Source organism: Hylaeus volcanicus, chromosome 5 (genome assembly GCF_026283585.1).
Source record: "Hylaeus volcanicus isolate JK05 chromosome 5, UHH_iyHylVolc1.0_haploid, whole genome shotgun sequence".
NCBI classification, from domain to species: domain Eukaryota; kingdom Metazoa; phylum Arthropoda; class Insecta; order Hymenoptera; family Colletidae; genus Hylaeus; species Hylaeus volcanicus.
In genome coordinates, this window is record NC_071980.1 from 2,096,356 (window position 1) to 2,122,063 (window position 25,708).

Here is a 25,708-nt window from a genome sequence, read left to right on the forward strand (position 1 = left end):
TTTTCGTCTGCATAAAAAATGTCTAACAACGAATGCAAGACGAGCAAAATTTGATCCGTTATTTGTTCCATAAAAATTGCAATCTGAATTACCCGTACAATCAAATTATATTTCTCGTTGATCGAACAACAGCTTAATGGAATAACCGTCCAATCGTATAAACGCTCCGAATAAATCGTCGTCGAATGTTTATTTGTGTTTCGCTGGTCGAATAAAAATTCTGTCATCTCAGAGATGTAATTTGTAAATGGAAAGGAAAACTGTCTCGCGAAACTCACGGGAAATTCACGGGAAAGTAACGCGAATTAGTTAAAAATGCGTTAAATTAAATGAAAGGACCAACAGCGGTGACGTTATTTGTACGGTTTTCGGTTTGCGTCCATGATCACGCGTCCGGCTCATTGCCTCTGGCAATAGCAGCTGATGGAGCGTGACGATCACGCGTACAGTTTGTTCGCTTCAGTTTAATACAAGTACGGATCAGACTTGTAAAGCGAGAAGGGCTGACTTCTGTTACGCTCCGACCAGTACTAATACCATTACGGGTTACATTTTGATTTACGATCACGGCGTTGGGGAATTTATCGTTGCTGCGGGTTCCGCATGAAAATGGACAAAAATTGTCGTTGTCGAGTCTATCGCGACCATTTATTGATAAAACTCTTCGATTTTATCCGTTTTAATTCCAATTAATTCATTAAGCGGTGCATTTTTATCGCGCTGCGTTTGTTTACTCGTTGCATTCGCCATTGCAATTGGTTTGGGAACGATTTATCTTCGGTTTTGCATAATTAAGCGGTTGTTTAGTATATTTATCAATGATAGGTCTGACGTAACTGTGTCTCCAACAAAAAAGCAGTTACCGCGATTAATTAGAAATGATTAGTACAAGAGATTTCCCAGCATGAAGTATTTGGTATCAGGCTTAGGCTTTTCCTAATATGCTTCAGTGAGATATTTCATTCTTTCGAATCGTGACAAAGACGAAAGCTGCGCGAAACGCAATAAATAGAATAAGAAAAAGCGTGTGTTCCTGGACTGATAGTCGGAGGAAATAAGGGATGGTGGTGGTGGTGGTGTGGCGGTAATATCAGTGTGCCACGGCGCAACTGGACAGGCGTTTCGCGACGGGGGTAGCTGGATAGAGGCGCCTGACGGCAGCTGAGTCGCATGATCCGTTCATTCGGGTTCGTACGGCTACCGCCGTCTCTGCTCGGCTTCGCGTTTCGAAGAAGCACCCGGTGAGTTTACCGAAACGCTCGTGGCATTGCGCTTGCATTCGTCCGCGCGAACCTTCGTCGTTTTCGCGCGCGCAGCCTCTTCCTCTTTCGTCCTCTCGCGATCCTGTTTTTCTCTTACAATTCGCGCGCTGTCCGCTTCATTTCCGCTCGTTCATCTGGACCACGCGGCCCCGCGATGACGTTCGCCAGTCATTCAGGGTGATACACCGACGATCGTCGCTCGTAGATCCCTGGAACTCTAGACAGAAACGTCGCACTTCCGCACGTGTCCACGTCGATCGTTTGACGAAAGGAAACGAAGGACACGATTCAAGTGATTAAAAAGTGTCCCCAGTGTTGTTTTACTCCAGAACCAAGTGTACATTCTTGACCACGTGTAGATTTTCGATCTCCAGAGATCCTCGAGATCGTCAGATTGATTCCATCGAGAAGAAACAGCTGTGCAGCGAATCCTCAGAATCCCCGGGAAATCTTCGCGATAGCGAGGATATAGCGTCGTTTGCCGATTTTTCGTCAGTGGTTCGTCCCGTTGCCCGCGTTTTCCCGCGATATTTGGTGGCTGCTGTGTCGCGAATTTTCGAGAAGCGTGAATCGGTGGCAGCCTTGAAAATGAAACGTTTGACGAAAGGCGACTCTTAGATAGGCGCACCGGTTAGATTTTCGGGGGATCGGTTTGCATTCGTCGGATCGGCAAAGGGACCTTTGATCTTCTGGCTGAAAAACGCGTCAGCGTCGAGGATACATCGGCGAAGAATTTGCCTCGTTTACGTTGAAATTAATTTCGTGGCCGTGACAAGCCCAGCGAACGATCAGACTTAATCTCGCGTCGGGTGGCATGAACGCCGAGGACTGCTGATGAATGGGTGACACGGTGTTTCAGTCGCGTACCAATATTTGATTTCCACGGGCACGGGTTATCGTTCGTCCATGGCGTCGATTGGATACGCGCGTCTCTTCCGGTAAACGCGATTGGATAGCTTAACGTCGAGCGTCGAAATTCCGTGCAAGATGTTCGATTCGTTGGGTCCGACGCGGTCCCTGGATCGTTGCTGCGAGGATTCCTGCGAGGGTCCACGATCCCTCTTCGAATTAGCGAATTGAGGGCGAGTCGCTCGGTATTCTAGCGTGAAATCGGTTCATGTCGTCACAGTGGAGGGAACATAGCAGCTACGTTTATCCGTTCGAAGTGGTGTTTGTGTTTCCGGGATACACGTCTACAGATCGGTGTGGAACTGTCGCGAATCGACCAGTTACGTTTTCTTCGAGTGTCGTTCGCTTGGCACGGGGACGTTCGCTGAAAGAGGAAATGAAGGACCATCCAGACAGCACGTAGGGACTGGCCCTTTTCGTTTTCGGAAATGTGTCGCTATCTACGGTACACTGTCCTCGGGCTCACCGTCGTCCTGCTGACGATTCATGAGATAGTCTTCGTACGGGCTGGCGAACAAGGTAACAGCGGTTTATACGTCTTATCTGCGCTAGCCAGGAGGGCGATAATCTGGAATAATGAATAAAGGGTAAAGAATTTTCGAATGTTAGAATCGAATGAACGAGAACTTACTATTGATTCGATTCAAATTTTGTCCATCTCAAGGGCTATCGTTGATCCCGTTCGATAGACAATTTCTATTTCTGGGACACTTCTCTATCGCCTTAACCGAAATAAGATACGCGCTCTCATCGAATATTAATCGGCAGCATCTCCTGTATACGAGGTTGTCGCAACATGAAACGTTAAAAGAGTGATGACGTTACGCAGTCTCTTTCCCAAAGGCATCTTTGAACGGGAGCTTGATGTTTCGGTATTCCTTTGACGTATTCAGTCGCCGTACAAAGGAACATTATCCTCCGAAGTCACGGGTTTCGGTTTTTGTTGAAAAGCTTGTTACCTCGTTTGTCTCTGATGCTATGCTTTTTAACGTTGCCGTTTAAGCATTTTTTATATATACGAATCCATTAGCTTTTCCACGTTACGGAGTAACTTTTACGGCTCTGCGATATAATGCCGCATTTGCTAGGCAATTTTAAACTGGGTTAATACGTCATTTTACAAGCGGTGCTGCTTTTGAAAAGTTTAATGAAAATTTGAAAATCTTGTCGAAAACTGGAAATTGAACCGACTGTAATAACTAGCATAGTTCGGACAAGCACGTTAAGGTGCGTTACCTATGTTTCGAACTCATTTTTGGATCAGTTCGGTGGGTATCGATCAGTTAAAAGTTTCAATATCGAGCATCAAAAATTCAGAAAAATTAACAAGAGAATTGAAATCGCAATTATACGTAGGAATATCTGAAAATTACGAGGATTCAGGGATGTTCGATTATATTTTCTCAAATAAAAGGAATCCGATTGAAATCTTACTGTAAATCAGATGGCGTACAATATCTGAAATCGGGTATAAGTGTAACGCACGCGAGCATCCGCAAAATCTAGAAATAAAATGGGAAAGTAGGGTGAACTCCGGCATGGAAAGCAATTGGGGACGGACAGGGGAAGTTTAGTCGAGCGAAAATTGCCGGTCCATGAATACTTATTTTGCTTCATTGGTCAATAATTGAACGACTCGTCGGAGTCGCACGTTCGTTTTTTGACCAAATGAGCCCTCGCTCGTGCGTTCGTATGCACTTTCAATTACGCCTCATCAAATACTACTGCAGCGAATATTTTTGCTTCGATTGTCATTTTTCCAGGGACGAGCGCAATTTTCATTTCATTTTATAAAACACGGCCGCTGCGGATAACATGTAGATAAAACAATCGCGGAGCTGGAACGTCGACAGCGATTTGCGAGCTGTAAAACGCGTAACGACGTTGCAAAATCACAAAGAGGGGTAGAAAGAATCCGGATCCGAGTTAATGGGCTTTAAATAAACTCCATAGGAAAACGATCAGGATCACGATCGAATCACGGTAAATGGATCAAGAATTCGCTTGAGGATAAAGGCTAATTTCCTGGGTTTTCTGAAACGGCCGTTCGATTTCTCGCAACGTCTACGATTCGAGTAATTAAATATGAACGAACTTGATTTAAATTAATCAGAAACCGTACCGTGCGTGATATCGCAATTACCGTTAGAAGTTCCCATGTCAGATTAATCTCCGAAAATTAAAAACGGTTTCTTGTAGAATTACTTTTCCCTACCAGCAGGATTATGTTTAATCCGCGTATTAACCTCGTTTCATTTGTGTTACTTTACTATTTTATTCCGTGAAACGCGCCGCGAAAATTGAGTAATTAATGTTGCCGCGAAAAAATTTTGTAAAGACCGTTAAATCCGCTTGAGAAACAAAATAATGCACGCGTAAGAGATGTATATTTCTCTGACCTAATTATGCTAAGTAGAGCGTATCGCACACTACGCGAAACTTTAATGCGAATACGTACAACTTTTTCCGTCGAGGCATGGATTATTTCAATTTGTCCCGTATTTTAGGTAATTAAATATACGAATTATTTCGTCGCTTGGCACCGGCACGTTTCGTCGCGAGAAGTAACACGCTTCGACTTTATTCAATGTAATTGCTTCGAGTCAAATTACGTCTTCGATAATTCAAACGTTTCGCGTTTATAGTCAGCACGAGTGGTGTAAAACATCGACGGTACAGCACAATTTCCTTTCGTCTGGAATGCCATTTATCAGAAATCCCTTTTTCGTGCCATAAATACGTACGCGAATCTTTCGTTCTTGGCACAATGAATGACTATTGTGCACACGCTGATTCATTTCTTCTGTATTCGTAAGTAGAGCAGTTTTTAGCGCGATCGGCGTAGCGATATTTCTCGATGGTCGATTTTGTTTTCGAGAAAATTAAATTCCCGACTGACGCTCGCTTCAGCGGTTGTCAGGCATTCAAAGATTTCTTATCGATGGTATGGATTAACGATGGGCGAACGCGCGGTCGTCTTGAATAAAATTCCCAACGTTATATATAAACAACAAACCGCTGAATAAATAAAAAGTTCTCTTTTTTTTCGTAACTTGTTCTTCATGAAGGAGTTTTGTCACTCTTCCATGAAAATAATATTCATTTCTTGTGTATCCAGCACTCCGGAAGCTGTCACTTTACGAAATTAGATTTTGGTGTGCATGATACGAAATTTCCTTCAAGTCTCGTTCCGTCGTGGATATTAAGTAAAGCAGACGTGCGTTGTCGAGCGGAGAGCTGTACAGATTTCTTTTTTTTCCCTCCAGTTTTTCCTCTATCGCGTGCGAACCTTTTTTTCCAGCGCTTCTCTCGGCTCAATGTGTCATAACAAATGCGATTTGTAGGCAACGCTTTTCGTGGCTGTGCGGCAAAGGAAAATGGTCGGGATCGTTTTTAAATTGCGAATTTCACGGATCGATCGAATCTTCGATACGTCGCGCATCGTTTTGTTCCGTTGTCGGTGCAGTCGTATCGTACTCCGCGGGAACGCGTGGAGCTTGACAACACGTGAAGAATTATAAGCCGAACTGATCCGTTTCGAATGCTTTTTTTTATGTGCATAGGATGATACTCGACAGTGACGACAGTCGTTTGGGAACGTCAACGTAGAAATTTTCGCTCCTTTCATTGCTCGGTGACCGCGTCGCATTACCGAGCGAGAGATCGATGTAGAAAACGCCTCTTCTAATACCAGCCAACTCGAACCACTTGAACTTAATAACCAGAAACCCGCGAGAGTAGCAATTCCGTATAAAGGGGGAGGTTGTTGTTCTGGATAAGGAATATTTCGGAACAGAGAACGCTCATTGCGTGAGTCGAATGTAAAGCGTAGAGTACCTTCCTATATACCCTAGGCCAAGTCGCCAATGAATACGAACTAGCACGGAATCACGTAATCTGCCTCCTGAATTTCTACCAAAAAGAGTGTAAGCTGCGCGGACGCGTTATGAATAATCGATAGAAATTGGGCGAAGTGCAACGGGACGAACTCATTAGATGATATATATGTACGTTAAATACGTTAGAAAAAGTTAATCATCGTACGTTTACCGTGTTAACTATATAGCGATTCCCCAGAGGGTACAGTTGATTCGACTGAAATATTCACGGATCACACTTCATATCTGATGCATTGCCTTGAATAATGCGCGCATAAGTTCTATGACGAGACGTTTATAGTCTTGCATTATGCAGATGCAACGATGTCGCCTCGTACAACCCGTATAAAACAGACGCTGGTCTGCATTGGTGTTAAAAAGCGTTAGGTCGCTGATACAAGATTGCTTAGGACTTGGAGTTAGTTCATTTCCTTTGACACGAAGAAACTTCGTAGGTTTGCTGACCATCCGAAAATAAGGGAACGTGTTTTGTTTTCCTCGCGGCAACTCAAGTTTAAGGGGCGAAACTACCCTCGGAAGTTGCGCCTCCTAACGCTGTCTTGAAAACTATTGGGGGTTATAAGAAAGTTTTTTTAGCCCTCCGGACGTCGGGTCACTTCTTTGGCATCAGTTCTAACAATAAGTCCGATTCTTTTCAACTGTAGAGACGAGCCGTGTGCTTACATTGGAAGTTTCCATGCCTCGGAAAGCAGGCATTATGTTGCCATTTTCACTGTAGCAGAAATGCTAGTTTGAGTCTGAGAGCAGAGTAAGTACATCGTGGCATGATCGCGAAAAGGATGAAGTTAGAGACACTTGCATATATATTTTTCTCGATTCTGCCTGCTGCACTGCAATTTATCCCCTCACATGAAACAATTGTAATAACCTCTGGGGAAAACGTTCTTTGTACTATTGGAGACTATAGTTAAACATAGCTTCAAGTGTTCGTCCTTCACGAATCGTACAGTTATCACAATCATCGCGCCCCCGGCTGTTTACATTGAAGAATGGTTGGTTTGTTCACCAGTCCTCGAACCTCAGTGGTGAGCTGAAAAGGGTGAAAAAGCTGAAAAAGCTTCGGCGCTCGTACCTGTGCGTAATTCCACTCAATGCTTCACTGTAAACAACGAAAGTGGAAGTCCGTATCAGAGGTGAAGTTTCACGAGAACGCGTGGCTCGTGGTCAATTAATTTCGATGTATTACAGCCACCGAGGGGAAGATTAATAAACTTCACCTCGTCACGCTCGTAACGCGGCATGCCGGTTTAGTTTACCTCTGAGTTTATCATCCACCGAGCAATACAAAACGCTCGCGCAGTTTGCTCACGCTTGTATCGGATAAGGGTGGAAAACTTGTTAGTGGCGATCGTTACTGGATGAAAACAAATTCTTGGTTTTACTTTGGGGGTTTCTTGATCACCCTGGACGTGTGGTGTTCGATCGGTGCATCGTGGCGTGTGCGTGGCGAGAAAAGAAGCACGCTAACCCGAACGCGACGTTGGGGAAACTTTGCCAGGAGCGTGACCTTATCTTCGAAAATTAAACCGCGTCTGAGTATAAGCGCCGGGGTTGCATTACGTCAAATGAAAAAAGTTCTGCTCGGTGGTCCCGAGCGCGAAACTTTTTCGGGAACACATTTGATTATCTGTCACGGTATCCTTTTTTTCTTCTTGGCCACGCAAGGTATTTCGTCTGAAAACTTGTTTCTCTTTCTCTGGAGGCTCGAACTTTTCCAGCCGAGCGTTTCGAGGGTGAGCCTCGCATCTTAGCGTAATAAGATTAAGAGTATCGACGCGAGACCTGCTGAGATTACCGTTTCGTTCGACTTGATAGATTCTATTTTACAAATAGCTACGTACAAACAAATTTTACCTCTTTATAATATTAATATAGAAATAATAGTTCTTCGATGAAAGACTTGGACGAATAGTCGTTGAATTGCCAGTCGATAATACGTTTCGAAGATACACGAACGGTCGTTTCCATTGTCTTCCAGTAGCCAGCCTGTATCCAGTTGCTGAAGTAAATGACGAGGCTTTGGATACAGAAACCGGAAATTAGACGTTGGGCACTTAACCGCACCGGAGAATGTATTTCCGCGCAGTTTATCGCAATCGAAACAGAATGTGGGTAATTGAATTGGGCAACAGTAAGATGAGAGTGGAATTGTACGGTGGATGGTTGAAGTTAACATGCCACGAGGGTAGAAACGGACAAGTAAATTCTCGCTTTCGGCTCGTTAGTTTTATTTTCAGTCGTCGTCCATTTGTCTCACAGGTGCCAATCGAAACTTGGATTCAAATCTTATCTTCTCATTTTCTTTGACGAATGATTAAACGAAGAATTAAATTTTCTAGAAAACATTGATTTGATTTACCTACAAACAGGGAAGGAAATAGGAAAGCACGTAGGTATCGTTCATTTCGTTGCGACTCCCTTCCGCAAATTACAGGTATAGAAGCTTCGATACTAAATATTTTGTTACAATATTCGGACTCAGATCACGTTCGTCCGAAGTGTTGCACACTCTGCGAAATGAAAGTACGACTTTTATTACTGCACATTACCCGTCAAGTGTCTGTCTCTATTTCTGTAATCCAGTAGCGCCCCGAGAGAATTTCGGTATTGCTTTCGATGCAGAAAAGAAGGGGAGCGAAAGGTTTTTTCCTTAGAAGCGAATGCTCTGTTTAGCTGGTGTTCTGACCGAGAATCTCCTTCAACGGAGCTCGAGGATAATGCAATCCGGTTTCATGATTTTCCTTGCCGATCGATTCTGTTCGTTTACGGGTTATAAACGTAGATGGGGAATAAATTTAATGCTGGTAGTTAAATTGGTCTCAGCGTTAAGTAAGGATCGCGATGCACGTTTTCTATCGAACACCTTTCAGGTGTTTCGTCAGAAACTACCCCGCTCCGTTTCGTTATTTAAGGACGAGACAGCTTTCTGGGCTAATTACCTGGAGCAGTCCTCTAAAACCCTATCAAACTCCGTCGCGTGTACACGTGTGTGTACGCGGAGCATCGAGTCCACGGTTAACTTTTTTCGTGGAATAATGCTCGAGTACGGGTACGCAAGTTCGACCAGATGTTACTATAACAAAACGCGCTATAACAAATTGCTACGGTGTAATCCAACTTTGATGCCCGATAACTATTTTCTTCCGAGGATTTCGTAGCCTCCCGAGAAGTTTTCGTATATCGAGAACGCTTAGCAACTTGCGCCGTAAAAAGCGTCCTTTCTCTTCAGTTTTCATTCCTTTCCGAACTCGGTAGCGCGAGTGTATACACCACTCTCCACACTCGTGCACACGACCAAGAACGAAGGATGGGATAATGAGGATTTATCTGTGTATCACGTAGGCAAACCCGTTAATCAAATTTCCGCCAATAATGGTAACTTGGCCATGGAAATTTTTACCGTTTCCATCGTTTGCACGTGCACCGTATGGCGTTAATGGAGAAAGATGACTGGCCAGCTTAACAGAAGGCTAGATCGTTTTCATGACGTTGCTATCTTTCTCGTAGCTGGTAATTGTACGCAATCACGCGCGCTATCGCTCGTCAGCGATGCGGAGGGGCGGATCCCGGGGTTCAGCTCCATCTTGGTAGATCCTTCGGTGATTAGGCGGCTATACAGGTGTACGAAATCGAGATTATACGTCGTTTGTCGTAATCTGGTCGTAATCTACGGTAATCGCGGAGCACGTGGATGGCTATTGCTTATACTTAACGCCGGCGCTCGCGTCGTAAGAATCGTTCATTACGGTGCCGGATCAAAATCGGTGTATAATTATGAACATCCACTGCCGAGGCGTTTAACAGGTGAGATTAGTAGCTTAGGTACGATTCGGCGTGTTCGAGATAACAATCTGATCGTTGTAGGTTTTCGTGGTATTCCGAAATTAGTCGTTGCAGTAATTTCCATAAATTCTGTTCGACGACAACGACAGCACGGAGCGCTTTGTAAGCTGGCGCGATGGATCGAGGTGCTTACCGCAGCAGCTGTCCCAGTTTTATTAAATAGAACGTAATTAAAGTTCGTAACAATGGTCCCGTTTCGAACGAATGTGGCCCTGTTTCACTCCTTTTGATTTCTGCCTCTTGGTCTCCATGTTTGTTTTTTCAAAAGCGATCTCCAATTTACGCGAACGACCCGGGGGATCCGTTGGGAATTCCTCGTCGCTAGAAATTACGATTAAGTTGGCGCATATTTTACGGGGAAACGTACGCGAAACTTGCAGGTTTCCAAGTTGCATATTCATCATATTCATCGTTAGAAAGTTAGGCACTGTTTAATGCAAGGTACGCGAGCTCATGCGAACCGCTCGAAGGGTTTTTAAAAATTCATGCTGTTGCTGCAGCAAAGCAGCCAGATCAAGCGTCGTAGCTTTTCGTCGTGACGTTCACTCGAACGATTAGCCGCGGACTGATGCGGTAGGATAATTTTCAAGAAAATCAGGAAAACTTTCTCGCCCTACCTTCATCAATCTTATCGATCACGCGTACCTTCATCAATTCTATCCGGCCTCCTTGTTGTAGGAAATTAAATTTACACCTAACTTTACGAATAACGATCTAAATTCCTTCGTGCGTGACCAGTTAGTCGAACTTCGAATCAAGAGAATTATGCTATCCATACGTCGCAAAAGCTCGTAGGAAAGTTTCGAGTGGACTTCTGCCGAGGAATCGAAGCGAAACTGAATTTTCCACGGACGAAAAATCGAGTCTAGGTCGTACGCGATTCCGAAATTTATCGCGAAATCCAAGGGGCGCGATCATTGTAGATCAAGAAAAATGCGGTGTGTTTTTATCTTTATTTTCGTTCGGTGATGGCGGAAAGCAACTCCTTCTCTAGTAAACGATCCAATCCATGTGCCACGTCGCTCAGTCGAGTGCGTTACGTGAATTCTCCCCGTCTTCCTCTTTTCCCATTTGAAATTCTTCGCTTTGCTCGTGTTTCCCGTGTAACGTTCGCTGGGCGAGGCCATTTCAAATTTCGAATCACTGCAGCTGTTGAGATCAGCGAGCGCGGAAACGCACGGCGGAATCTAATTAGAACAACGCGAACAAAGCTCGATTTTTCTTTTTCAACGGAATCCGATCGGAACCCTGTTGGACGTGAAGGAGATTAGTTGGAGTTTACGGCGGTATATAATCTATTGCGGATTCGGCGAAGGGTTGTCTTACTCGATTAGCGGAGATTCGTCTTCGTAGGATCACTGTTGTCGAAGTAGAATTATGGTTAAATTTTTATCTTTGAAACTAAGCGTCGTATGAACGAACTGTAAATATAAAAAAAAAGTTCCGTCTTATCATTACCTCCGAACTTAAGTCGAATGTAATTTTTCAACATTTTCGTATTCGGCGTCTGTACGTTGTTTCGCATTCCCTGCCGTTTACCCTTCTCGAGGACTAACCTTCGAAATTTCCCTGTTTCCATCGACACGCTATCAGCTCGTCCGCAAAGTTTCCAAATTTCGGCGGCTTCGCTAATCCCGATTCGCCGCGTGCGGGTAGAAATTGACATTGATAATCAGGTTAGCCTCGAAAACCGCAAACATTAAAGATTCGTTTGGACGTAATACGCCGCCGATGTTGCGGCGCCCTCCCTTTCGGTCTCCGTTTAATCTCCATTAGCAGTAACGAGTGCAGGAGGTAGTCGGTTACAGACGAGCAGATGCAACGCGCTACATAATTTTCATTTCGGCCTTTTCTTTCCTCCGGCAGGCGGCGTTCCGTCCTTCTCTTTGGCTCCGCGGCTTTCTTTCTATTCTCCTTGCGTTCGTTTTGAAGATGTAGATGGTCGTAACCGAGGCAAAAAGATCGTTACGGGTAATGGGCTAGGGCTTAGCCTTTATCTCCTTCACCTTCGCTACCCTGATATAACCCGATTCAGCTGTCTAAGTCTGAGAGTAGTCACGGGATTCTCTCGAGCGCGGCCTTTCGCGACGTTTACTCGAGATAATTACATAGGCATTATGTTTCTGTCGGGCTGATCCAGGCCAAGCCTTGACGTTTGGTTTTGTCCGCTCTCACAAATGCGGAGAAGCCGCGAGCGATTCCCGTCTTTGATTCGCGTTCGTTCGAGCGTACCTATTCGCGCGTTTGCATTGTACGCAGCAAACACGGTAGGAAGTTCGCATCGTTACAAAAATCAATTTATTCAACGAGAGTTTTCGTATTTTGCACGGTGATTTTTTTTTTGCCCGCGATTTCGATTAAACACGGCGCAGAGAAAGAGAAACGATTCCGCTTTTTACCAGGAATTTTTCCCATCGGGAGGGATACCCTGGTTCGAAGCTTGAAAAATCGTTTCTCTTTCTATACATTGAGTCTGCGAGTGACCCCTGAATGTTGTCGAACACTGAATTGATTTCGTGTAATCGTCGAGTTTGGTCGGTTTGAGATTGACTTATGTAAACAGAGCCTTAGGTATAATGTTCTTGTAATTACCTTAAACTTCAGAAGCATACGCGAGGCTTCATTCTCCGAACTTGCAGGATTTCTATTCTATTCTCTTCATAATCTATCACCGAGATCGCGGCAAAGGGACGCTGGAAGTTTCATAAACTGAATTAATTGCGATTTACGTAAGATTAATGGCTTACGAGCACTAAAACGAAAGTTAAACTTGCGTATGGCAACAGCTTCCGCGTAATTTATATATCGTTTTAAGCTTAACATCTAATTACCACGTCGAGATACAAATACGCCGGCGACGTATAATTTAAAGAGCTCGTTTTCCGTTACAACATTAGCGAACGCAGCGCGAGCAAGTTATTACAGAGTTAATATCTTCTTTGGATAGGAGAGTAAAATTGGTGTAATACAGAATCGATCTGTTACGAAGTTGACCATCGATCGCGATACTTGTTCTACATCGGGACGCCTGTAACTTCCGCGGAGACTCGCGGTTACCAATTTCCCCTTTGTTTCTCGCGTGTTTCGTTCGCGCTGCGAGAAAAATCACGGCGGAGAAAGGTGCTTAGACGAAGGTATAGAAAGTATGTCGAAATATAGCGAACGTTTACGCGTCAAAGGTAAAGCTCCGTTCCAGTTGGTTCGTCGAAACGCTACGCGAAAACATTTCACGCTTTGATCTCGCGTTGTTTTCTCAGAAATGTACGCTGAATAAATACAAATGTTAGCTTTACGATGATTTATGAAATCCTTTGCTATTCCTTTAATTTGCAGTAAATGTGAAGTTCATTGGAATTCCACGGAAAGAGGGTTGCCAGAGAAACGAAAAATATAATGTTTTGCGTAGAGGAATTATAAACGGAGGACGAGTATTATGGATAGCATCGCAAAATAAATTACGTGTTTTGAGCCACATTTTCGCTACCTGCTTTTGTGGGAAGCAATTCTGCCTCTTGTTTGATATTTTTGCGTAAATAGATTCCTCGCATTCCGTGGTTCGTTCACGTAATACTGAAACTCACAGCGGCGACGATCGATACGTGCATCAATCTTTGATCTCTCTTCGTTCTTTCGTCTTATTATGCGAAGTATCGTACTTTGAAGTTGTCTATCGGTATCGTGTAAAAATGTGGAATGCGCACGAAACGGAAAACCCCGAGGACCCGTTCGGTAACTTATTCATCGATCGATCTTCATTCAGCAATTTCCCTCGAACGATTACTTTCTCCGATGGTGTAAGAAATGTTTCGCAGTTTGTTTCAACAGACGAACTGATTTTTTTGCGAAACATTCGAGCATTTCCTCCTTTAGGTAAACGATTGCAAATTTCTTCTTTCAGCGTCGTTTCTTCCGAGCATTCGGACCGTTAATGCATGTTTTCGTTCTTTTTTCAACGACCATTTATTACGCGATTACTAGTAGCTCCAATGGGTGCTAAATTCCGTGACTATATTCTAAAATCTATTAGGTCGTCCCATAAGTTCGTGATATTTATTCGTCTAATTTTTTTTTTATTAAATATTGGTTCAGTCTGCAGTACGAACTTATGGGCTGATACAATATTCTAAAACCTAAACGCACGTTTGGAAAACCCTTTAGCACCGATTCATTCAATTTCTCCGCAGTTGTTCACCGAATTATCCAGCGAATGGATTAAGACGTCCGACGAGGAGAATCTCGTGAATTATGAAACGTCGGATAGCTTTGGCCAATACCTAATTGCCTCCGGTCTTTCACGGAAGGCCGGCTCGCTTCTTCGTATTCCCTTTGCGTGACTTAATTACTCGTCGTTCTCGAATGTTTGTTTGTAAATATTTGCACCGTTGTAAATCCGAATCAGTCTACCGACGGCTCTGTTTTCCTTACTTCTAGCGAGCACTCTGCTTCCCAGGGCAACGTTGGGTATCTGGGTTTCGTGATTACGCGTCAGTCAGGATTAATTGGCCACGCGTGTTACGTTGCACACGAGTCAAATCTAGATTGCAGTACGGGAAAAGAGTGTTGCGTGAGCCCGGGTAGTTTGATTCGTTGCGTCACGGCTGATTAAAATAAACGACCGAATCGTAGGTTTTCTAGCAAGATGCGCCCTGTATTCGCGGGAGTTCATTTGAAGTGGGGCCATATTCCTCGGCATGTTAAGTAAAGCATTGTACTATAATCGTTCATAGCATTTCATGGTTAGGCCAGTAAGGGATGGCCCGCTGAATATGAGGACCCATACGCGCTTCGTGCATAATGGAGCTCTGCAGTGTGCAGTTTGTTAATTAACGTCTTCCTGGAACGGTGCAGAATGAGATGGACTCGCGTCACCCGTCTCTTGACCTAAACCTCTTCAATTTCGCGGATGCACTTTAAGTTTACTGTCTGGCGCTGCGGGAGTGGCCGGTGCTCGTCATTTTTATTCAATAATGCAGAAAGAATTCTAATCTTTTATGCCAGACGTTTTTGCTCTGTGTAGAGGGTGTAGATAAACTTTGAGCACTTCCTGTGCGTCTGAAAATTATATTTGCAGCTGCCCGTGTTGACACAAACTGTTTATTTTATTTTGCAGCTTAAGTTCATTAATTCATTTCCATAATGGCATACATAAGAAGATAATATTTAACCCCTTTAGACCTGAATTTTTGTCCTCGTACTAGTGTAATATAATTTTTAGGGTTAACTTGAATTAAAATTAGTATGGAAAAAAATAAAAAAAAAAAAAAAAAAATCCTAACAGTGTAGTTTCGAAGAAAACTGGTTTTTCTTCGTGCGCGAATTTCATCCGCGGTCAGTTCCATCAACATTTTTTAATCGGTCCAGGTATGCAGATGATTCCCGGAGACGCGGTAAATCATTTCCAGAATTTATGGGCCATTTCATGGACGCTATTCATCAACGTGGTTAGCATTTATCCGACGTTTCGGTATCTGAATTTTTATCTGCGCCTCAAACAGAAGCAAATATAGCTGCTCGATAGATCAAAGAGCCGTGTCGTTTCATGTACTTCTCTTTCCGCGTTATTCCGAGCACGTAGTATATATCATACAATCGTTCACAGAGTTTCGTAGCCGACGGTGACAAAGTTATTTATGACTTTGCGATATTATATAACCGTTGTTTTAAGATTCCTGACAATTTATCGCGGCTACCGCGACTCGGTGCATTTTGCGTTTGAGAGGGTGGAATCGAAACTTTTATTCAACTCCTGTGCAAAGCTTTCTGTTTTCGTTTACGGGTCAGCAGGAATGTCGGGTATATTTCAATTTAGAGTTTGGGTAAAACATTTTATTAAGTTTGCTAGACATACTCTTTGGTCTTTAACGTTTGTGTTCAAGTAAGTATAATTGAATAAATTTGATTCGAGCAAATTTGATTTATTCAATTATCCATCGTGGATATCAGATGTTTGAAGCAGGCAGAGCTGCGGTTAAATTGGGTCAAAAGTTCGTACAGTTAAATACTCAAAGATTTATGAAATGCCTTGATATTTCTTTTCTCTGAAACCCCTCTGACGTTGCTGAAGAAATATTTTAATTTAGACCTCGGAACCAGTCTTTCTGTACTTTGACTCTGGTTGTACAAAAACTCGTAAGGTGTAGGAGAGGAGCGAGTGTGGCGGACAGTCGAGTTGAAAACTGCACATGGCTCGTACCTGACCGTAAGGGTGTAAGAAAGAAAGTAGAAGGAAATGTGTTAAAGATAAAAATGTCTGAAAAAGTGGTATTTTTTACGGAACTTCCTTTCATATTACAATTAACGTGGCATTATTTTAAAAATCTACCTCTTACGTTATAATTACTCTTCGTAATTTTATTATTATTGCAGGAGTCTAAACGAAAAATAAGGCACGGGGATTCGAACCCACGATCCTCGGATCCACAGTCGACCGCTTTACCTACGCGACCAATCCCGTACCCTACGTTTCGTGTTCTTATTTGACTCCTTATTGTTGGGTATGGGAGGCGCGGATACTACACTCGGCTATCCTGAATTGATATTCATTCGCCCTCGAATGTCCGTTTTCTCGGGTTTCGCGTCTCAACAACAATGCGCGCCGCGCCCTCTTTCGCGAGTGTACTCCCCTCTCTCTTTCTCTCTCGGGTTTCGCGTCTCGACAACAGTGCGCGCCGCACCCTCTTTCGCGAGTGTACTCCCCTCTCTCTTTCTGGAACGTTGTTCTCTCTCGACGCCTTATTGTTGCCCGCTCCACCGTCAACACGACACCGTCCTTCGCGTGGCATTGTTGTTCATCGTCACTGGCCGGTCCTCTGCCGCTGTAACCCCCCATCCCGGACGAGCACCCATATGTAGGAGTCTAAACGAAAAATAAGGCACGGGGATTCGAAGCCACGATCCTCGGATCCACAGTTTTATTTGACTCATTATTGTTGGGTATGGGAGGCGCGGATACTACATTATCGTTACAAATAATTGCGATCATTTCCAACACTAGAATATCATTTGTAGATTAAGAAAATATTTTCGAACACTTTCGAATACTTTCGAACGAATTCCTGGTTGGGACCTGGGCGAAACCAAGTACTTTCATTTTAATTAAAATAACAAGCTACTCGTATACACTTTTTACAAAACTAGAAACAAATATTTCGAGCGAAATAGAGCAGAGGTACGAATACTTACATAAAGTAGAATCGTGGAAAAATCCTCCAGTATAAGAGGTAGCGTTAATTTGGAAGTTTCATAACGTGAAACAAATATGTAGATGTTAGCGTCTCTATCTGCCTTCACTCGCGCACAACGGACCCAACTTTTTAGTTGGGAGAGACGGTAGGACGACGATAAAAAAAGAAATACGTCGAGATATCAACGGAGAATTTATTCTAGAGCGACTTCTTGCTGCTTTTTTTGTTGGTAACGAACTTTCACCTAAAATATTTCCCAACACGCCATGCCACAGCGGGCGTTTCTCTAAATTTTCAGCTGTCACGCGAAAAACGATTTCCACTTGAACGCACGTTAAAGATAATCATTATCGCGGCGAGGAATTGTTCGACACGCGCCTCACTTAACAATCGCAATTTTATATTCATGAAAGTTTAATTAACGCGTAACAGAGTACGGTGCGCAGGCTGTTGTTCGATACAAACTGGATTCGTGACATGTGAATGGTCGACAAACCTCGACGAGTTTCCCCTCCGTTTCAGATTATATTAGCTCGGTCCTCTCGGCTCGACGATTATACCAATGATATACGTGCGACGGTAAGCGGGAAACGCCTTTGGACGCGAATTCGCCGTTTCCGCTCCGGTGTCGCGTGTGCCGTAATTTTACCACAATTTCTAAGCTTCAATGAAAGTAGAAATTTATTTTGTGTCGTTGCGCAAGTGACACTTGCATTCCGACAGTAATGAGAACTGTTATTATTATTACCCTCTGTTGAGGAGTACAATTTATTTCGTTCTTCTTTCGCTCCTTTTCTTCTTTACGCCGCGCGTAAAGCTGTAATTTGAAGAGGAAACTGGTTATTAAAGCATCGTCTTCTATGTCCAGGCGAAAGCACTTTTTCATCAAATTATTACGTTTCAGCGCAGGTTTTCTGGGAGGAATTTCCCGTGGTGTTTGCGCATTGCGATTCCTTGTATTTTGCGAATACAATTATGTAGTGTCCGCGCCTCCCATACCCAACAATAAGGAGTCAAATAAGAACACGAAACAGAGTACGGGATTGATCGCGTAGGTAAAGCGGTCGATTGTGGATCCGAGGATCGTGGCTTCGAATCCCCGTGCCTTATTTTTCGTTTAGACTCCTACATATGGGGACTCGTCCGGGATGGGGGGTTACAGCGGCAGAGGACCGGCCAGTGACGATGAACAACAATGCCACGCGAAGGACGGTGGAGCGGGCAACAATGAGGCGTCGAGAGAGAACAACGTTCCAGAAAGAGAGAGGGGAGTACACTCGCGAAAGAGGGTGCGGCGCGCACTGCTGTTGAGACGCAAAACCCGAGAAAACGGACATTCTTCTTATAATATAATTTCTACACAACGTTTCAAACACTCAAGGAAGTTCTTTTATATCGTTCGCAGCCATTAGCTTGCTATTACTCGCGAGGAAGGATCGTTCGACAGTAATCTCTATTCCTAGTTATGGCAGTTTCGTTTGATTTCTTAATTTCAGAATTTAAGAGACATTATCACGTTCAGTGAATTTTCCACATACTTGGTTGGTGTTTCGAGGAAGCCTCGATACCCAAAGAGGTTTCCGGCGACTCCTCGGGGAATTTTCGAGGATTTTTAGAAGACATTGATAGCGAGTAAGGGCGCGAAGATTGTCGCGGGAGTTTTGTCACGTATCCCCTTAAGTTTCTTGTGCTGTCTCGAGATGTGCAGCGGTAGTTTGTCAGACTTCGACGCTTCGGCTTGGAAATATTCGAGTAATTTAATATTCAAACATTTCATAGGTTCTGAAATACGTATTCCGTATAAACTTCAGATATTCGAGTATTCGAATACCACGATTCGAATGTTTCTAGCCGAACGATTTTATTAGATATTCCGTTAAATGTTGCATAGTTGGCGTTCGAGTACTCGAATAGAACAAAATTCGGCAAGCAGTTTTACTCTTTTTGGTTGAGAACTCGAGATGAATGTAAGCGACTACTTGTTGCAGTCGTTGAAACGTCAAGGAAGAATCACTTTTTGCCCTCGAAAGTTTATCCTTCTGTACACCCTACATGGGTCGAGCGTATTTACCTTTGACTGGGTAATTCTTCGAATTATCTTTTTTGGTAGCGTTGATAATATTGCACAGGAGAGAGCAACAGGTTGTAAAACAGTCGAATTGTTCTCTTCCAGGACAAGTGCTCGCGTATTTCAGAACCAGCGAATCGTGTCTTGTAAGAGAAGTTCTTAGACTCTGTCAAACTACATATGTCCTTTTTCCAAGCGAACTCTCGGTGTAGATATTCGGCAAACGTTTCGGTGTAACCCTAGTTGTTTCTTCAATTTATAATACGCATTGTAATATTAATCAAAGTAAGGGAACAGAATTCGATCATTTTTGTCACTCACGATGTCAATTCACCCTCCTATCGCCACGTCCACGCGAGGAGAATTGCAAGTGGGTTATGAGAAATAAATGTGATGTACTTTGGCTAAAAATATTAGCGTCTTATGTCAACCCCGTGACACATAATAGCTGCAACTCGTAAATATCCCGAAAGTGGTGTTTCCACAGCAACGGACACGGTCACGTACTCAATTTACGAGTGGACATACTACGCCAGTACATTTTACATCGTTGTCAGACTTAGCCGAAGGGTCATCCACACATTCGTACGACAAACTGCGCACAGTCGTAAAAGCTTAAATAGAAAAACGAATCGGTAAAAACCCGCAATTACTTTGTTTTCTCGAGCAGTGGATGTCCCCGATAGTAGAAATACAAAGGAAAGGTTTCCTGATATTAACCTTTCCCATGGGAGGACTTCGAGTGCCGTGCGTGCGATGTTAACAGTCAATTTATGGCGGCACACACTCTGGATTTAATACTTCCAGTCGTTTTGTTATCGCAGTTGGTTGAAACAGCTGTTCGACTTTATGAGCTTGAAACGTTTTTCCTTGTTAGTTTTATTCGTATCGACTTCGTAAACACGTGGTTTGAACTCGTGCATTTGCACTTCATGGTAGTCGTACCCTATTTACGCAAATTGTTACATAAAGGGTCTTTCGAAAGGAGCTTTGAGATTTTGTTTTTTCATAACCCTCTGTTGAATTTTCATTTCACGTAGTTTACATTCCTCCAGAATTTAGACATAAAAACAGATGTAATCGGGATCGTTCCGCATGAACGTTGCAGTCGAGTACAAATATCGCAAATCCGATTCGATAGATGTGTCACGAGAAATATTTAAACAGACGTCGCGTTATTGATATTCTCGAAATTCCTCGTTATTTATCTTTGTTAAATTAACGACGCGCGGATGTTTTATTGTCACGATGGGACTGCGACACGCAGCAGCAGTGACTTTTATTTACGGCACGTGCAACTGTACCGTGAAGAGTGAGAATATTTCAATCACGGCCCTATTGAATCGCTTGTACGATGTCAGTCGAAAAAAATGGAAAGAATTTCCCTACGTTTCTATTCATCGAATCGATAATTCTAACGTAGGTCGAATTATTATTCGCGCTAAGTTACATTCGACTGTTTATATTATTCTACGAACTTTGATATTAGTTTCCTGTACTTTTTGTATGTGGAGAATTTTTTATAGCATTCGAAGCTCGAAAACATTCCTACATCGATTCATCAACGAAATATTCCGTCTCGTTTTACCACGGTGTATCGATTTCAATTCGCGAGCTTCGCAAAGGGCGAGCACTTTTTTACAATCTAGCAAACAATTTTGATACGTTGTACGTAGAACATAGGTCAACAATAATATGGTGCTTTTCCCAGGGAACGTTCGCGGAATCCGCAGTCAAGTTAAATGAAGAAAGTTGTGCAAACCCACTGTAACTTTGTTACGCTCGATGATGCAACAAGTCACGTTTCCTGGCTTTTCGCCCCCCTCGCGACCACTTTTTTTTCTTGGCACTCGGCGCGCTTATCAGACCGCCAGGTTTACGCGCTTTTATTGGTTGCCGCAACAAAAGCGAGTGGCTCCTGCGTAAATCGTCCGATCGAGAGGAAGTTAAGTCCCACTTATCTTCCGCCGGCGCTCGAGGCTTTCTTTGGCGAACGTTTTCCCGGCGTTCGAGGCCGCGCATTTGAAATTCGACGTCCGCGAGTCGGACTCGATACAACTCTTCTTTTTTCGTCTACGTCTCCCCTTTATTTCGCCCGAAGGAAACGCGTCCGCGAGATTATTCCCGCAACGCGGTCCTGGGTCACGTTCCTGGTTTATGGGACGACCGCGTGCTGCGTTTTCCGCAACAATTTATCAACCAACGCGAAGAAAAACAGTCCCTGTAGCTGGCTCCTGTAAAGTAATAAGAGATAATTATCTGGCGCACGTGCGAAACGATGCTCTCTCACTTTTTCTTGCTGTTCCTTTGGTAAACTATTCCGAAAACAGAAAGCAAACCAGAGACGAATCCACATGCGAGCCGTTCATTGCACAAATCGATTAATCCCGTGAAACAAAAAGTTGAGAAATGCGATTAAAATGGCCTCTGAAATAAAAATGTAAACATTCGAAAAAGTATATTATCTACTTAATCGCATTGTACTCCACGTTAAGCGAATTAAAGCTCATCCGAATAACTGTTTAATAGTGCAAACGTTACGACTAAGTCGCAACAGAGAGTTTCTATTCGTCATCTGCTGCACTAATGAAATTCTGTTTATCTCTGCCTCTCGCTACGCGTCTACGCGAACGCATTCGCGGTCGAAATTTCGTTTCCCCGTGTCGACAAGATGAAAACGAGAGATACGAAACGCTCGTAGACGAAATGATCGCGTTTAAACGACGGGTACGAGGATTTTCTCTCGGCATCGATTTGCATAAAAACGATCCCCCGCGTCTGAGGTAACGCTGATAATAACGTTACACTCGCGATGAGGTTCCGCGGACAGGCATCCGCGAGTGGATAGCCCAGCCAGCACTGCTGAAATACGGACGTATGTAACTTGTAATCCGAACATGTAAATTAATATCTCAACGGCAACCTACCGCCGCGGACTTGTGCCCTTATGCAGCCAACGCAAGCGTCTCTGCTACGAATATTATGGCAGTCTACGGGCTTGATGTGTCTAACTATAGAAGCCCAGACTCGACTCGCTTTGATATAGTATGAAAGCACGCGCAATTATTACCGTGGTACATCAATTTTCTGTAATTAAGGTAAGAGCGGCCGGTAGTCGACGTCTCTCAGCCCTTTTTCTTCCTCTTGGAAAGGCTACGTTATTTTCTTTGCTTCTTATTCGATCGCCACACCAAGTCGCGGAGCTAAGCAGTCGTCTCTCGGTCGTGCGAATACGTGGTTGGGATCGTAAAGGGTTTTCCCATAGGGGCTTCAGGATTTTTTTTTTTTTTTTTGAGGCACATGACTCGAAGGAAAAACGAAATTCATGCGAGAAAAATGGTGTCAACTAGAAAGATGAGTTAGCTGAGTTAGTCTTAAATGTCCATTAAGTGTCGCGACGTTGATGAGGACAGAACGATAGCACATAGGGCGAATGATATAATCTTCGACGACGTAGTATGATAAAATCGCTTCTGAATATTCATATTAGTATCTCGAATCGATTACGCCGAAGGGGTTCGAGCACGATGACGCATAGCGATATTTCCTAGCGGATAAATTGACGCTTGACACTCTGTTAAATTGAGCATACAGCAGTTGAGATACATGGAATTTCGGCGATTCTTGTTGCACCAGACGCACCCAGCCATCCGTATCGACAGATACGGGGAAACTTGCGGAGCGTTTAACTCAGTCTAGAACAACGTCTCATCTTATCGCTAGTTTAGCCAGCGATGTAGTATATAGATCACGAGGGAGTTGCAAGAATGTCGATGGTTACTAGGGACAGTTTTGTCATTTTCTGCAATTATTGGTATAGATAGAACGATAGATAAAAAAAAAAGACATAGCAATGAATAACTTAAATTAAACGAGAAGTTTGATGTTTCAAAAGAATTCCCGAAATTCTCACGTATTTCTCGATTCCGTAGGTAGATAAATCTACACCTGGATATCGATTCAGCCGGTTTTGAAATGTTTCTGTAATCGATTTTGAAAACACATTTCCGAGGGAAACGACCGGGTACAGACGTGTGTAATGCAACGTGTAATGCAACACAAATCCAACGTCGGTCATGTATGCATCGCTGGGGAACGATTCGCACGTTTCACGCATGGATCTTTACCATTTATTTATATAGTTCGCAACCACGTTATGGCTGAAAATCGCGTTTGCAGCACCGTTACGATCCAGTGAAGCCGAGATTTCGGTTGTAATATAGTATATCAAACAGGGTTGGCAACAATAAAAATATCATAACGATAGCCCGTCGATGCTCAACGCGCTGAATTTGCTTAAAATCACTTTTTGGCCACTTCAAAGGAATGCCACAAACGGTTAGAATTTTTCAATCGAAAACGAACGCTCCTGTTAGGAACGTTTCCAATTTTTATGAAAATAGTATTTAGATATTGCAATTTATTGTAGATTCTGGTTTAGAGAATGGTGCACTGAAAAAAGCTAACGGCGAAAAAACTCTGCTGCGATTTGAAAAAAGTTTGAAGTGATTGAATCGTATTTTTCGTACACGCGAACCTTCCATCAAAATGCTTTTAACAGAGTTAATAATTTAACTAAACCAAATTCATAAAATCGTGTCGTTTTTCGGGTGATCAACTGTTTACAACTTAAACGGAAAATGGCGACGTAGAGTGCGGACGTAGATACGGAGTTTTGGTATTTGGAAACGTTGGAAGCTCGCTGGCTGTCGACTATTCTGCATTGTAAATTAAGATCCCGGCATCGTCAACCAGAAGCGACGTTTCCTTTTCGCGGGGTTACAAGAAAATTCACGCGTTCTCGCCCCGGGTTCGCATCTGCATCACCGCCGCGAAATGGTTGAACATTTCTCCCGGTTTTTGCGCTCGAACGACGAGAATCGATGTAATTTAGTTTGTGCCTCTAATTGGACGATCTACGACAGGAGAAATTGACGACGAAAGCACAAAATTCAAGCAATTAATTATTAAATTAATGTAGTGTCCGCGCCTCCCATACCCAACAATAAGGAGTCAAATAAGAACACGAAACGTAGGGTACGGGATTGATCGCGTAGGTAAAGCGGTCGATTGTGGATCCGAGGATCGTGGCTTCGAATCCCCGTGCTTTATTTTTCGTTTAGACTCCTACATATGGGGACTCGTCCGGGGGGGGGGGGGGGTTACAGCGGCAACTACACCGAAGAGGACCGGCCAGTGACGATGAGTCACGATGAGCAACAATGCCACGCGAAGGACGGTGTCGTGTTGACGGTGGAGTGGGCAACAGTGAGGCGCCGAGAGAGAAAGAGAGACCCCTCTCTCTTTCTACTCCCCAGTAGAAAGAGGGCGCGGCGCGCATTGTTGTTGAGACGCGAAACCCGAGAAAACGGACATTCGAGGGCGAATGAATATCAATTCAGGATAGCCGAGTGTAGTATCCGCGCCTCCCATACCCAACAATAAGGAGTTAAATAAGAACACGAAACGTAGGGTACGGGATTGGTCGCGTAGATAAAGCGGTCGACTGTGGATTATTTTTCGGTTAGACTCCTACATTAAGAATAAACGAAAATGACTTTCTTCAGATTTATTCTATAATCGAATAGTCTTGTCGATCGTTCAAAAATTAGAAATTATAGCCGCCGTTATAAGCTACTTAAGTTACCATCAGTCCGAACGTTTTTATCGTCCGACGTGTAATTGCGTTGAAATTAATCGTTGCAGTACGAGCGTTTCGTTGCGTCCAGGGGGGAAGAATTGAGCAAAGGGAAAACCGTTTCGAAATGAATCCAAATCGAATCACGCTATTTGCGTCGCTGGTAAAATAAAAAGAGCGAATGAAAGTGAGAATGGTAATTGCAAACTTCAGCAATTTGCTGGACGTTAATCGCAAACGCTGCGCAAATGACGAGGCTGATATCGTCGCTTTTCTTTATTTTTCATAAATCTATTGTTCGGGCCCCTCACGAAATTACATAATGCAACCGGTCGCGGAAGGTGGTAATTCGATGATCCCGTGCAAGCATCTCGGCTAATATTTGCTCTTTTTCGCTGCTTTGCGACGTATCTTCACCGAAATATTGGAAGTCGGAACGCGAGATCGAGGGCACCGATATCCGTGCAAGGTTTATTCGTAGATGTATTCCTACATTCGTATGCTGAATGGCGCCTAGGACTCGCGGTTGAAATTCCCCGTGGGATGCCTTTGGGATATTTTACCGTTTCCCTAAATATCTCGCGAGAATATATTTCCCAGCAGCCAAAAAGTAGGCGCAGTCGAGAATTACGGTACGTTGTTGTTACGGCTCGACGGAACTAGATTCCGGGGATCTAGAATCGGTATTCGAATTTCAAATTTCACGTTTCCGCAAGACTCGTGTCAATGTAGCCTTAAATCATTGCTCAACAACAATGCGCGCCGCGCCCTCTTTCTACTGGGGAGTAGAAAGAGAGAGGGGTCTCTCTTTCTCTCTCGACGCCTCACTGTTGCCCACTCCACCGTCAACACGACACCGTCCTTCGCGTGGCATTGCTGGGTTAAATTATGTTTCGGTCGCGAAG

General features: G+C 43.6%; 1 protein-coding gene across 1 annotated transcript in view; it reads left to right on the forward strand.

The window, feature by feature from the left end:
• The first annotated feature begins 1,218 nt into the window (after nucleotides 1-1,218).
• Nucleotides 1,219-25,708, forward strand: part of LOC128877712 (alkaline phosphatase-like) — a 206,681-nt gene continuing 182,191 nt past the window's right edge. Inside the window, exon 1 of the mRNA XM_054125263.1 lies at nucleotides 1,219-2,690. Within this exon, the coding sequence (XP_053981238.1) occupies nucleotides 2,600-2,690 (91 nt within the window). The 5' untranslated portion in view covers nucleotides 1,219-2,599. The remainder of the gene's footprint in view (nucleotides 2,691-25,708) is intronic.